Source organism: Manis javanica, chromosome 4 (genome assembly GCF_040802235.1).
Source record: "Manis javanica isolate MJ-LG chromosome 4, MJ_LKY, whole genome shotgun sequence".
Classification (NCBI taxonomy): Eukaryota; Metazoa; Chordata; class Mammalia; order Pholidota; family Manidae; genus Manis; species Manis javanica.
The window spans coordinates 130,599,761-130,614,564 of record NC_133159.1 but is presented as its reverse complement, the minus strand read 5'-3'; the positions used below and the strand labels follow the sequence as shown (position 1 = coordinate 130,614,564).

General features: G+C 41.6%; 1 protein-coding gene across 1 annotated transcript in view; it reads left to right on the top strand.

Moving 5' to 3' along the window:
- Positions 1–14,804, top strand: part of NUP88 (nucleoporin 88) — a 38,611-nt gene that overhangs the window by 16,139 nt on the left and 7,668 nt on the right. Inside the window, exon 8 of the mRNA XM_037026860.2 lies at positions 2,388–2,486. Within this exon, the coding sequence (XP_036882755.1) occupies positions 2,388–2,486 (99 nt within the window). The remainder of the gene's footprint in view (positions 1–2,387; positions 2,487–14,804) is intronic.

The following is a 14,804-nucleotide window of genomic DNA, read 5'->3' as shown; positions in this document are numbered from 1 at the left end:
ATAGCAATAATGGTAACATAGAAACCAATGCCCTTTGGTCCTGTGGAGGGACATAGATGGCCTGTGGGCTTGTTTGGACCCACAGAAGGGCCTAGTCTGCTGGAGTAGGAGGATGGCACCAGACAGCAAGAGCCACTGCCTTTGGGGATAGGGGAGACGAGGTGATGTGTGCTCTTTAGACAGGGACGCCCCTTTGTGAGAGTGGACAGGGATGCAGGTGGGGAGCCCTGGGCCAGGTGGGCAGAGGCAGGGTTCTCCAACAGAAGACTGGAAGGAAGCGTTAGTGGTGAAGCCATGCCTAACCTGAGCCTTAGGTCATGCCAGTGTGGTGCATGGCAGCAGGTGCCAAAGGCACAGTGGGGTGCTTTGGGTTTGCCAATGAGGACCCTGAGGCAGAGCCTGCAGCCCTGTGCCATCTGCATTGCCCAGGAGCCTATTGGTGGAAGGCTGTAACCAGCACAGGACCCAGTTTTGAAGCTTTAAGGGACCCACCCAGAAGGCACTTGGCTGTAGTTGGGTCAGGAAAGAGATCTGAGCTGGGAGCATGACTTCTGGACCTGGCCCCATGTGTGCCAGCAGAACCACCACATAGCCAGGTAGGTGGGTGGGCAAGTAGGGACTTCTGGCAAGGGTCCCTCAGCCCTGAGGGGTCACAGCCAGGAAGAAGGTCTGCAGGGGCCGCCAGGGAGCACTACGGATAGAGGAGAGAGAGCAGAAAGCAGGGGGCTCCAGGAAGTGTCAGCAAGAGGGCCCAGCCCATCAGCTGTCCGGGGTGTTACCTGGAGTCACTCATTTGCTCCTCCAACTGTAGTTCCTATCAGATTATTCACAGTGTGGTCTTCATGGATGTAACATTCTAAGTGAAGAAGAGCCTGACTGGCACATTTTCACAGTTGATTAGGTTGCGCAGAGTAAGGGACTCAAAAGCCTTTCCTCTCTCAATCCAGAGGCCCTGTCCATTTTTGTGCCTCCTTTCATCAGTCAGGAGGACAGTCACATGGCTGGGGTGGGCTCCAGGACTCTGAGCAAAGCCTGCTGGCGCTCCTTAAAAAAGAAACAGGAGAAGCCCAGGGCAGAACCCAGGAAGAGCCTTCCGGCGGCCCAAGAGGGCTGGACTCCAAGGACATCAGTATCCCCAACGGTGTGGACCTGCTTGCCCTCCCCAAGCTGTGATTCCCAGGGGGCATGTATGTGACCTCTGAACCAAAGGAGGAGTATGTCCATTTTCTGGTGCTGACCAGTGTCTGTGGGAACAGAACCTGCAGCGTGGTGGCTCAGTACTATCGACCACTGCATGATGGGTACTGCTTCTACAACAGCAGTGCACACTGGGAATCGCTGCAGCTGCCTGTGAGCACAGTAGGAGGCTTCATGCCTTTTGCAGTGTGCATGGTCTCCAGGTCTCCCTACTACAGCGCCCTCAAGGACTGCCTCTCCTGTTTATTGACTCATCTGAAGTTCCATCAAGATTTTGAAGTGGTCAATCATATCAGAGATGTTGCTGCAAAATTCTCTCTGATTCCTAGCCCACCACCTGGACCGCTGCATCTGATACTAAACATGAAAACACTACAGATCATGTTTCCCTCACATGCGAACCCCAAAAGCCCAATCATAGACTTGGACCTTCACCTGCCCTTGCTGTGCTTCAGCCCTGAGAAGGGGCTGCAGGTCCTCACCTGCCTTCTTACGGAGCGGCGGGTAATGTTCTTCTCCTGCAACTGGGTGCTGCTGATGCTGGTGGCTGAGTGCTTCATGGTCTACCTACACCCTCTGCAATGGCAGCACACCTTTGTGCCCATCCTGTCCCAGCAGATGCTGAACTTGGTCATGGCGCCTACTTCCTTCCTCATGGGCTGCCACCTCAACCACTTTGAGGAAGTCAGAAAGGCAGCTGATGGTTTAATTCTGATAAATAACAGTAATGGGAGTATCAGCTGCTCTAATGACAACGATGTTAACATTCCCAATGTGCCCCTTCCTGCAGCACAGACATTCACTTAGAGGGTCCATAGCCTTCAGCTACACCATGAGCTGGACCTTGCCCACCCCTGTGCCAGCACGGACCTGAACAAGGGGTGAGCTTGCAGGTGGGCCTGGCAGCAGTGCCTCAACAGCAAGTGCTTATGTTTTGGTGAACTCCGTTGTGTTAACATTTAGAAGGTGATATATTTAGATTGTGTTTATTAGTTATAATTTTTTAATACATTAAAATGTTTTGAAAATTAAACTCAGATCTTAAAATTTCAAAACGCCTGACAGAATGCCATAGTATGAAGATTCCATAGACCTTTCATCACTTCCATCAACAAATATGTTGGTGGGCTACTGGGTGAATTCTTTGTTTTCTAATGGTTGCCTTTATATCATTGATGATCCATTTGCAGATCCCAAGTGTCTCTCAAGATACCACTGCACTCATGAAGCTGGTGTACATAGTGTTGGGCTAACTTGGATTCATGAACTTGACAAATTTCTTCGATCAGGTGAGCTTTCTGTGCTTTTCAGTATGTTTCACAGATTCTATCAAAAAGTAATTTAGAATATAAAAATAGTAGAGAAAAACAATGAAAACAAAAGATGGTTCTTTGAAAATGCCTTTAGCTAGACTGACCAAAAAATAAGAGAAGACTCAAGTTACTACACTTGGGAATGAAAGCCGGATATTTCCACTGACCTTACAGAAACATAAAAGATTATTAGGGAGTGCTAAGAACAACTGTGTGCCAGTTAGATAACCTGGGTGAAGTAGGCAGATTCCTAGAAAGACAGACTAACAAAACTGACTCAAGAAGAAGTAGAAAATTTGAATAGACGTGTAAGAAGTAAAGAGATTGAATTACTGATCAAAAAACTACACCAAAAGAAAGCTTCAGGACGAGATGGTTTCACTTAATTTAAAGAATTAATACCAATTCTACACAATTTCTGAGTAATTACCCTGATACCAAAACTGGACAAAGACATCCAAGAGAAGAAAACTATAGACAAATAACTCTTAGAAATATAGATGCATAAAAACCCCAACAAAATACTAGCAAACCAAATCCAGCAACATATTAAAAGGATTATACACCATGACTAAGTGGGATTTATCCCAGGGATGCAGAACATCCAGAAATCAATTAACGTATTACACCATATCAGTAGAGTAAAGGATAAAGCCATATGATCATCTCAGTAGACAAAAATATTAAGAAAATCCAACGGCCTTTCATGTTAAAAACACTCAACAAACTAGCAATAGAAAGGAACTTCCTTTCTGTGAAAAACCAAAAGCTAGAGTGAGGAGATTCAAGATGGCAGCGTGAGAGGTGAGACAGAGAACTCCTCCCCAAACCACAAATACTACAAAAATATAGTTAGTTAATACAACTAGCCCTAAAACAGCAACAAGAAAGAAGGCTGAACCAGACTGCATACAGACCTCACAAACAGCAGACCTCACGAAACAGGGTAATGTATGAAAGCCTTAATTGGCAGGACCCGAGCCCTTCCCCCACCCCAGATCGCCAACAGGAGGAAGAGAAACAGAGCTGGGATGGGGGTGGAAGCTTGGGACTGCTGAACACCTAGTCCTGGAGATCTACTTTGTGAGCAGAAACCTATATTGTGTGGTGCTCTGAACACTGGGGAGCTCAGACAGGCAGAGTGCTTGATAGACTGAGATTCCGGCCGTTTGTGGAGGACGGGGATCGACATCCAACCGCCCTGTGTCAGAGGAAAGGCAGGCAGTTTGAGAGGCTTCCTAGCAGAAAGAGGGCTGCTGAAGGCTGGGTGTGCACAGAGCTTGCTGCGCGGAGGAGGGGAGAGCTAGACAAGGTGTCTGGGCTCCCTCCACCCAGCTAGTTGGGAACTTTGAGGAGCTTCTGGGCTCCATCCCCCTGGCTGCCTACTCAGCTCCAAGGCCCCCCACTGTGACACACAGCCTGCTGTGCCTCCCTCCTAGCCTGCCGGCACTGGTTCACAAAACAGCAGTCACTGTGTTGCCGTCAGACCACCCACAGGGAGGCCCCACCTACAACACCTAGAGACGCAAAGCACAGAGAATTACACCTGTGTGCTTGGTCCACTGGCTCTGACACTGGAGACAGGCACCGCAGACGGGAATCAGGAAACAGATCTTTCCTCCCCCCAGGCACCAGCTCCGCTCCCCTACGACACCCAACCTCACTCTAGGAACTGAGCAGCTCCAGAGACTGGAGCTTCTGTGCACTAGTGGGCACCACACAGAAATATGAAACATCAAAAGAACATGGTTCAGACCAAAATCCCAGAAAAAGGGACAAATGAAACAACTCACCAATCTTCCTGAGAGTTCAAAATAAAAATTATAAACATGCTTATGGAGGTACAGAGAAATATTCAAGAACTCAGGAATGAATTTAGGTTGGAGTTTCAATCATTAAGAAATTCCATATCTGAAATGAAACATACAATGGTGGGATATAAAAACAGCTTAGATATAGTAGAAGAGATGGTAAATGGAATAGAAATTAGAGAACAGGAATTCAAAGAAGCCGAGGCACAGAGAGAAAAAACAATCTCTAAGAATGAAAGAATATCGAGAGAAGTGTGTGACCAATCCAAATGGAAAAATATTCGCATTATAGGGGTACCAGAAGAAGAAAAGAGAAAAAGGGATAGAAAGTGTCATTGAGGAGGTAATTGCTGGAAACTTCCCTAGTCTGGGGAAGGAGAAAGTCTCTCAAGCCATGGAGGTGCACAGATCTCCCAACACAAGGGACCCAAGGAAGACAACATCAAGACATAATTAAAATGGCAAAGATCAAGGATAAAGACAGACTCTTAAAAGCCGCTAGAGAGAGAAAAAAGATCACAAAGAAAGGAAAACACATCAGGCTATCTATCATCAGAATTCTCAACAGAAACCTTACAGGCTAGAAGGTAGTGGCATTATATATTTAATGCAAGGAAGCAGAAGGGCCTTGAACCAAGAATACTCTAGCCAGCAAGGTTATCATTTAAATTTGAAGGAGGGGTTAAACAATTTTCACATTAGCAAAAGCTGAGAGAATTTACCTCCCACAAACCACCTCTATGGTGCATTTTGGAGGGTCTCCTATAGATGGAAGTATTCCTAAGACTAAATAGATGTCACCCAAGGGATAGACAAAGTACAGAATATGATTCATAACATACAAAGAATGGAGGAGGAAGAAAAAGGAAAAAAAAAAGAACCTTTAGGTTGTGTTTGTAATAGCATACGAAGTGAGTTAGACTGTTAGATAGTAAGGGAATTACCCTTGAACCTTTGGTAACCCTGAATCTAAAGCCTGCAATGTCAATAAGTACATACCTATCGATAATCACCCCAAATGTAAATGGTCTGAACACACCAATCAAAAGACATAGAATTACTGAATGGATAAAAAAACAAGACCCATCTGTATGCTGCCTACAAGAGACTCACTTCAAACCCAAAGACATACACAGACTTAATGGAAAGGGATGGAAAAAGATATTTCATGCAACTAATAGTGAGAAAAAAGCAGGTGTTGCAGTTTTTGTATCAGACAAAATAAACTTCAAAACAAGAAAGTAACAAGACAAAGAAGAACATTACTTAATGATAAAAGGGTCAGTCCAACAAGAGGATATAACTATTATAAGTATCTATGGACTCAACACAGGATCACCTACATATGTGAAACAAATACTAACAGAATTAAAGGGGGAAATAGAATGCAATGCATTCATTTTAGGAGACTTCAACACACCACTCACTCCAAAGGACAAATCAACCAGACAGAAAATAAGTGAAGAGACATGGGCACTGAACAACATATTAGAACAGATGAACCAGACATCTACAGAACACTCCATCCAAAAGCTACAGGATACACATTCATCTCAAGTGCACATGGAACATTTTCAAGAGTAGATCATATACTAGGCACAAAACGAACCTCAGTAAATTCAGAAAGATTGAAATTGTACCAACTAGCTTCTCAGAGCACAAAGGTATGAAACTAGAAATAAATTACACAAAGAAAATGAAAAAGCCCACAAACACATGGAGGCTTAATAACATGCTCTTAAGTAATCAATGGATCAATGACCAAATAAAAACAGATCGAACAATATATGGAGACAAATGACAACAATAATACAACACCGCAAAAATCTGTGGGATGCAGTGAAGGCAATGCTTAGAGTGAAGTATATTGCAAAACAGGCCTACCTCAAGAAAGAACAATCCCAAATGAACAGTCTAAATTCACAATTAATGAAACTAGAAAAGGAAGACAAAATGAGGCCCAAAGTCAGTACAAGGTGGGACAGAACAAAGATTAAAGAAGAAATAAATAAGATAGAGAAGAATAAAACAATAGAATCAATGAAAGCAGGTTCTTTGAGAAAATAAACAAAATAGATAAACCCCTAGCCAGACTTATCAAGAAAAAAAGAGTCTATACGCATAAACAGAATCAGAAATGAGAAAGGAAAAATCACTACAGACACCACAGAAATACAAAGAATTGAGAGAATACTATGAAAAATTATATGCTAACAAACTGGATAATCTAGAAGAAACGGACAATTTTCTAGAGAAATACAACCTTCCAAGGCTGACTCAGGAAGAAACAAAATCTGAACAGACCAGTTAACAGCAAAGAAATTGAATTGCTAATCAAAAAACTACCTAAGAACAAAACTCCTGGACCAGCTAGTTTCACTGCTGAATTTCATCACACATTTAGTGAAGACCTAATACCCATCCTCCTTAACATTTTCCAAAAAGTAGAAGATGAGGGAATACTCCTAAACTCATTCTGTGAGGCCAGCATCACTGTAATACCAAAACCAGGCAAAGAAACCATAAAAAAAGAAAATCGCAGACCAATACCCTGATGAACATGGATGCAAAAATACTCAACAAAATATTAGCAAAGCAATTTCAAAAACACATCAAAAAGATCATCCGTCATGCTCAAGTGGGATTCATCCCAGGGATGCAAGGATGGTACAACATTCAAAAATCCATCATCATCATCCACTACCTCAACAAAAAAAAGGACAAAAACCACATCATCATTTCCATAGATGCTGAAAAAGCATTTGATAAAATTCAACATCCATTCATGATAAAAACTCTCAACAGAATGGGTATAGAGGGCAAGTACCTCAACATAATAAAGGCCATATATGACAAAACCCACACCAACCATTATACTTAACAGTGAGAAGCTGAAAGCTTATCCTTTAATATCGGGAACAAGATAAGGATGCCTACTCTCCCCACCTTTTTTTTTTTGGTATCATTAATCTACAGTTACATGAGGAACATTATGTTTACTAGACCCCCCCCCATAACCAAGTCCCCCCCCCCACAAACCCCATTACAGTCACTTTCCATCAGCATAGCTACATTCTGTAGAATCACTACTTGGCTGTGTTGTACAGTGCTCCCCCCATTATACATGCTAACCATAATTCCCCCTTTCTTCTCCCCCCTTATCCCTCCCTTCCCATCCATCCTCCCCAGTCCCTTTCCGTTTGGTAACTGTTAGTTCATTCTTGGGTTCTGTGATTCTGCTGCTGTTTTGTTCCTTCAGTTTTTCTTTGTTCTTATACTCCACATATGAGTGAAATCATTTGGTACTTGTCTCTCTCCACCTGGCTTATTTCACTGAGCATAATACCCTCTTGCTCCATCCATGTTGTTGCAAATGGTAAGATTTGTTTTCATCTTATGGCTGAATAATATTCCATTGTGTATATGTACCACATCTTAATCCATTCATCTACTGATGGACACTTAGGTTGCTTCCATTTCTTGGCTATTGTAAATAGTGCTGCAATAAACATAGGGGTGCATATGTCTTTTTCAAACTGGGCTCCTGCATTCTTAGGGTAAATTCCTAAAAGTGGAATTCCTGGGTCAAATGGTATTTCTATTTTGAGCTTTATGAAGAACCTCCATACTGCTTTCCACAATGGTTGAACTAATTTACATTCCCACCAGCAGTGTAGGAGGGTTTCCCCTTTCTCCACAACTTTGCCAACATTTGTTGTTGTTTGTCTTTTGGATGGTGGCCATCCTTACTGGTGTGAGGTGATATCTCATTGTGGTTTTAACTTGCATTTCTCTGATGACTAGCGATGGGGAGCATCTTTTCATGTGTCTGTTGGCCATCTCAATTTCTTCTTTGGAGAACTGTGTTCAGCTCCTCTGCCCATTTTTTAATTGGATTATTTGCTTTTTGTTTGTTGAGGTGCATAAGCTCTTTATATATTTTGGATGTCAACCCTTTATCAGATATGTCATTTATGAATATATTCTTCCATACTATAGGGTACCTTTTTGTTCTACTGATGGTGTCCTTTGCTGTACAGAAGGTTTTCAGCTTGATAAGAGTCCCACATGTTCATTTTTGCTTTTGTTTCCCTTGCCCGGAGAGATACGTTCATGAAGAAATCACTCATATTTATGTCCATGAGATTTTTGCCTATGTTTTTTTCTAAGAGTTTTATGGTTTCATGACTTACATTCAGGTCTTTGATTCATTTCAAATTTACTTTTGTGTATGGGGTTAGACAATGATCCAGTTTCAGTCTCTTACATGTAGCTGTCCAGTTTTGCCAAGACCAGCTGTTGAAGAGACTGTCATTTCCCCATTGTATGTCCATGGCTCCTTTATCATATACTAATTGGCCATATATGTTTGGGTTAGTATCTGGAGTCTGTATTCTGTTCCACTGGTCTGTGGCTCTGTTCTTGTGCCAGCACCAAATTATCTTGATTACTGTGGCTTTGTAGTAGAGCTTGAAGTTGGGGAGCGAGATCCCCCCCACTTTATTCTTCCTTCTCAGGATTGCTTTGGCTATTCGGGATCTTTGATGGTTCCATATGAATTTAAAAACTGTTTGTCCAGTTCATTGAAGAATGCCATTGGTATTTTTGTAGGGATTGCATTGAATCTGTGGATTGCTTTAGGCAGGATGGCCATTTTGACAATATTAAATCTTCCGAGCCAAGAGCATGGGATGAGTTTCCATTTGTTAGTGTCCTCTTTAATTTTTCTTAAGCATGTCTTGGAGTTTTCAGGGTATAGGTCTTTCACTTCCTTGGTTAATTTTATTCCCATGTATTTTACTCTTTTTGATGCAGTTGTGAATGGAATTGTTTTCCTGATTTCTCTCTCTGCTAGTTCATTGTTAGTGTATAGGAAAGCAACATATTTCTGTGTATTAATTTTGTAGCCTGTAACTTTGCTGAATTCAGATATTCTAGTAGTTTTGGAGTGGAGTCTTTAGGTTTTTTATGTACAATATCATGTCATCTGCAAATAGTGACAGTTTGACTTCTTCTTTACCAATCTGGATTCCTTTTATTTCTTTGTTTTGTCTGATTGCCGTGGCTAGGACCTCCAGTACTATGTTGAATAACAGTGGGGAGAGTGGGCATCCCTGTCTTGTTCCCGATCTTAGAGGAAAAGCTTTCAGCTTCTCGATGTTAAGTATGATGTTGGCTGTAGGTTTATCATATATGGCCTTTATTATGTTGAGGTACTTGCCCTCTATACCCATTTTGTTGAGAGTTTTTATCATGAATGGATGTTGTATTTTGTCGAATGCTTTTTCAGCGCCTGTGGAGATGATCATGTGGTTTTTGTCCTTTTTGTTGATGTGGTGGATGATGTTGATGGATTTTCGAATGTTGTACCATCCTTGCATCCCTGAGATGAATCCCACTTGCATGGTATATGATCCTCTTGATGTAATTTTGAGTTCGGTTTGCTAATATTTTATTGAGTATTTCTGCATCTATGTTCATCAGGGATATTGGTCTGTAATTTTATTTTTTGGTGGGGTCTACCTTCTTTTAGTATTAGAGTGATGCTGGCTTCATAGAGTGAGTTTGGAAGTATTCCCTCCTCTTCTATTTTCTTGAAAACTTTAAGGAGAATGGGTATTATGTCTTACTGTATGTCTGACAAAATTCCGCAGTAAATCCATGTGGCCCGCGGGTTTTGCTCTTGGGTAGTTTTTTGATTACTGATTCAATTTCATTGCTGGTAATTGGTCTGTTTAGATTTTCTATTTCTTTCTGGATCAGTCTTAGAAGGTTGTATTTTTCTAGGAAGTTGTCCTTTTCTTCTAGGTTTTCCAACTCGTTAGCATATAGATTATTATAGTATTCTCTAATAATTCTTTGTATTTCTTTGGGGTCTGTCGTGATTTTTCCTTTCTCGTTTCTGATTCTGTTGATGTGTATAGATCCTCTTTTTCTCTTAATAAGTCTGGCTAAGGGCTTATCTATTTTTTTTATTTTCTTGAAGAACCAGCTCTTGGTTTCATTGATTTTTTTTTATTGTTTTATTCTTCTCAATTTTATTTATTTCTTCTCTGATCTTTATTATGTCCCCCTTTCTGCTGACTTTGGGCCTCATTTGTTCTTCTTTTTCAAATTTCAATAATTGTGACTTTAGACTATTCATTTGGGATTGTTCTGCCTTCTTTAAATAGGGCTGAATTGCTATATACTTTCCTTTAGAACTGCCTTTGCTGCATCCCACAGAAGTTGAGGCATTGTGCTCTTGTTGTCATTTGTTTCCATATATTGCTTGATCTCTTTTAATTTGGTCATTGATCCATTGATTATTTAGGAGCATGTTGTTAAGCCTCCACGTGTTTGTGAGCCTTTTTGTTTTCTTTGTACAATTTATTTCTAGTTTTATGCCTTTGTTGTCGGAGGAGTTGGTTGGCAGAATTTCAGTCTTTTTGAATTTACTGAGGGACTTTTTGTGGCCTAGTATGTTATCTATTCTGGAAAATATTCCATGTGCACTTGAAAAGAATATGTGTGCTGCTGGTTTTGGGTGTAGAGTTCCGTAGATGTCTATTAGGTCCATCTGTTCTAGTGTGTTGTTCAGTGCCTCAGTGTCCTTACTTATTTTCTTTCTGGTAAATCTGTCCTTTGGAATGAGTGGTGTGTTGAAGTCTCCTAAAATGAATGCATGGCATTCTATTTCCTACTTTAATTCTGTTAGTATTTACTTCACATATATTGATGCTCCTGTATTGGGTGCATATATTATTGATAATGGTTTTATCCTCTTGTTAGACTGACCCCTTTATCACTATGTAATGTCCTACTTTATCTCGTTACTTTCTTTGTTTTGAAGTCTATTTTGTCTGATCCTAGTACTACAGCATCTGCTTTTTTCTCCCTATTGTTTGCATGAAATATCTTTTTCCATCCCTTGACTTTTAGTCTGCGTATGTCTTTGGGTTTGAGGTGTGTCTCTTGTAAGCAGCATATAGATAGGTTTTGTTTTTTTATCCATTCTGTGACTCTGTGTCTTTTGACTGGTGCATTCAGTCCACTTACATTTAGGGTGATTATTTAAAGATATGTACTTATTGCCATTGCAGGCTTTAGGTTCGTGGTTACCAAAGGTTCAAGGGTAGCTTCTTTACTATCTTACTGTCTAACTTAACTCCCTTATTCAGCTGTTATAAGTACTATCTGATGATTCTTTATTTCTCTTCCTTCTTATTCCTCCTCCTCCATTCTTTATATGTTCTGTGCTCTTTTGTGTTTCCTTTGACTGCTTTTGTGGGTAGTTGATTTTATTTTTTACCTTTAGTTAGTATTTGGTTGGTCTGCTTTCTTTGCTGTGATTTTATTTTCTCTGGTGACATCTGTTTAGTCTTAGGAGTGCTCCCGTCTAGAATAGTCCCTCTAGAATACCCTGTAGAGGTGGTTTGTGGGAGGCAAATTCCCTCAACTTTTGCTTCTCTGGGAATTGTTTAATCCCTCCTTCATATTTAAATGATGATCATGCTGGATACAGTATTCTTGGTTCAAGGCCCTTCTGTTTCATTGCATTAAATATATCATGCCATTCTCTTCTGGCCTGTAAGGTTTCTGTTGAGAAGTCTGATGATAGCCTGATGGGTTTTCCTTTGTAGGTGACCTTTATCTCTCTCTGGCTGTCTTTAATCCTGTCCTTGTCCTTGATCTTTGCCATTTTAATTATTATGTGTCTTGGTGTTGTCTTCCTTGGATCCTTTGCGTAGGGAGTTCTGTGGGCCTCCATGGTCTGAAAAACTATTTCCTCCTCCAGTTTGTGGAAGTTTTCAGCCGTTATTTCGTCAAAGACTTTTTCTATCCCTTTTCCTCTCTCTTCTTCTGGTACCCCTATAATGCAAATATTGTTCCTTTTGGATTGGTCACACAGTTCTCTTAATATTCTTTCATTCCTGGAGATCCTTTTGTCTCTCTCTGCCTCAGCTTCTCTGTGTTCCTGTTCTCTGATTTCTACTCCATTAACATCCTACTGCACCTCTTCCAGTCTGCTTTTTACATGAAATATCTTTTTCCATCCCTTGACTTTTAGTCTGTGCATGTCTTTGTGTTTGAGGTGAGTCTCTTGTAAGCAGCATATAGATGGATCTTGCTTTTTTATCCATTCTATTACTCTGTGTCTTTTGATTGGTGCATTCAGTCCACTTACATTTAGAGTGATTATTTAAAGATATGTACTTATTGCCATTGTGGGCTTTAGATTCATAGCTACCAAAGGTTCAAGGTTAGGTTCTTTAGTATCTTTCTGTCTAATTTAACTCGCTTATTGAGTTGTTATAGACACTGTCTGATGATTCTTTATTTCTCTCCCTTCTTATTCCTCCTCCTCCATTCTTTATATGTTAGGTGTTTTATTCTGTGCTCTTTTGTGTTTCCTTTGACTGCTTTTGTGGGTAGTTGATTTTATTTTTTGCCTTTGGTTAGTATTTGGTTGGTCTGCTTTCATTGCTGTGATTTTATTTTCTCTGGTGACATCTATTTAGCCTTAGGAGTGCGCCCACCTAGAGCAGTCCCTCTAAAATGCCCTGTAAAGGTGGTTTGTGGGAGGCAAATTCCCTCAACTTTTGCTTGTCTGGGAATTGTTTAATCCCTCCTTCATATTTAAATGATGATCATGCTGGATACAGTATTCTTGGTTCAAGGCCCTTATGTTTCATTGCATTGAATATATCATACCATTCTCTTCTGGCCTGTAAGGTTTCTGTTGAGAAGTCTGATGATAGCCTGATGGGTTTTCCTTTGTAGGTGACCTTTTTCCTCTCTATAGCTGCCTTTAAAATTCTGTCCTTGTCCTTGAGCTTTGCCATTTTAAATATTATGTGTCTTGGTGTTGTCCTCTTTGGGTCCCTTCTCTGTACTTTGGGGGTTCTGTGTACTTCTGTGTTCTGAGCGACTATTTCCTTCCCCAGTTTGGGGAAATTTTCAGCCATTATTTCTTCAGACACTTTCTATCCCTTTTTCTCTCTCTTCTTCTGGTACCCCTGTAATGCAAATTTTGTTCCTTTTGGATTGGTCACACAGTTCTCTTAATATTGTTTCATTCCTGGAGATCCTTTTATCTCTCTCTGCGTCAGCTTCTATGCGTTCCTGTTCTCTGGTTTCTAATCCATCAATGGCCTCTTGCATATCATCCATTCTGCTTTTTAATCCTTCCAGAGATTGTTTTATTTCTCCCTTCTTAGCTCTTGCATACTTCTCTGCAAGTCCATCAGCATGGTTATGACCTTAATTTTAAATTCTTTTTCAGGAAGATTGGTTAGGTCTGTCTCCCCAGATTCCTTTTCAGGGGAGACTGTCTGGGTTAATTTGGTCTGTATCAAATTCTTCTGCCTTTTCATAGTGATAGAGATAGTCGTGGGTAGCTGACACGTGTCGGCTGGAAGAACGTCCCTTCTTGGTAGTTTGTGGCCTTTCTCTCCAGGGAGAATGGCGACTCCTAGCGGCTTGTGCTGGGCAGTTGCGCACAGACGGCGTTTCTTATTCTTGCCCAGCCGCTGTGAAGGAAGTTCCGCCCGTGGTTGCTATGGTCGTGGCTGCTCTCAGGGTGCTCCCCTGCTATGGTGGGGCACACGGGGAGGGCAGGAGGCTGTTTATCGCAGTGAGGGGCCTTGGAGCTGCACTGCTGCCCAGGGTGTTAGTGCGCCAGAGTTCCCCGGGTTTCCAGCTGCTGAGCTGATTGTGCCAAGACGCCTCTGTCCAGCTGTGGGGTCCCTGTCCCTTTAAGACTTTCAAAAAGCACTCTCTTTTCTTTGTCCCAGGGACGCTGGCTGCAAGGACCCAGTCACAGGTCTTACTGTCCCATTTCCCTAGTATCCAGCACCCCACGCACTGTGTGTCTGCACTCTGGTGCGGATGGCTAGGGCTGGGTGTTTAGCAGTCCTTGGCTCCCTTTCCCTCCCTGCTCCGACTCCTCTCCTTCCGCTGGGAGCTGGGGGGAGGGGCGCTCGGGTCCCACCGGGCTACAGCTTGTATCTTACCCTCTTCACCAGGCGCTGGGTTCTTGCAGGTGTAGATGTAGTCTGGCTGTTGTCCTGTATCTTCTGGTCTCTCTTTTCGGAATAGTTGTATTTATTGTATTTTCAAAAATATGTTTTTGGGAGGAGATTGCTGCTGCTCTACTCATGCCACCATTTTGGCTCCTCTCCCCTGATACTAGTGGCTTTTTGTCTAAAACATGCTTTCCTGACAGTGAATTTCTTCATTTTAGCATCTTTTGCCATACAGTTAGGATGAGAATTTCCCAAATCCTTCTTTCTTTTTGTTTAGCAGTTCTCATCTCAGTAATATTTTCCCTCACATTTTACTGTAATCAGCAGAAGAAACCAGGCCACATCTTCTGTGTTTTGCTTGTAAATCTCAGCTGAATATCCAACTTAATTGCTTACAAGTTCTTCCATCCATACTTTACCTTTACAATCAAGAATAAAGAGATATTTGCTCTTGCCACATTGTAATGAAAGTCCTA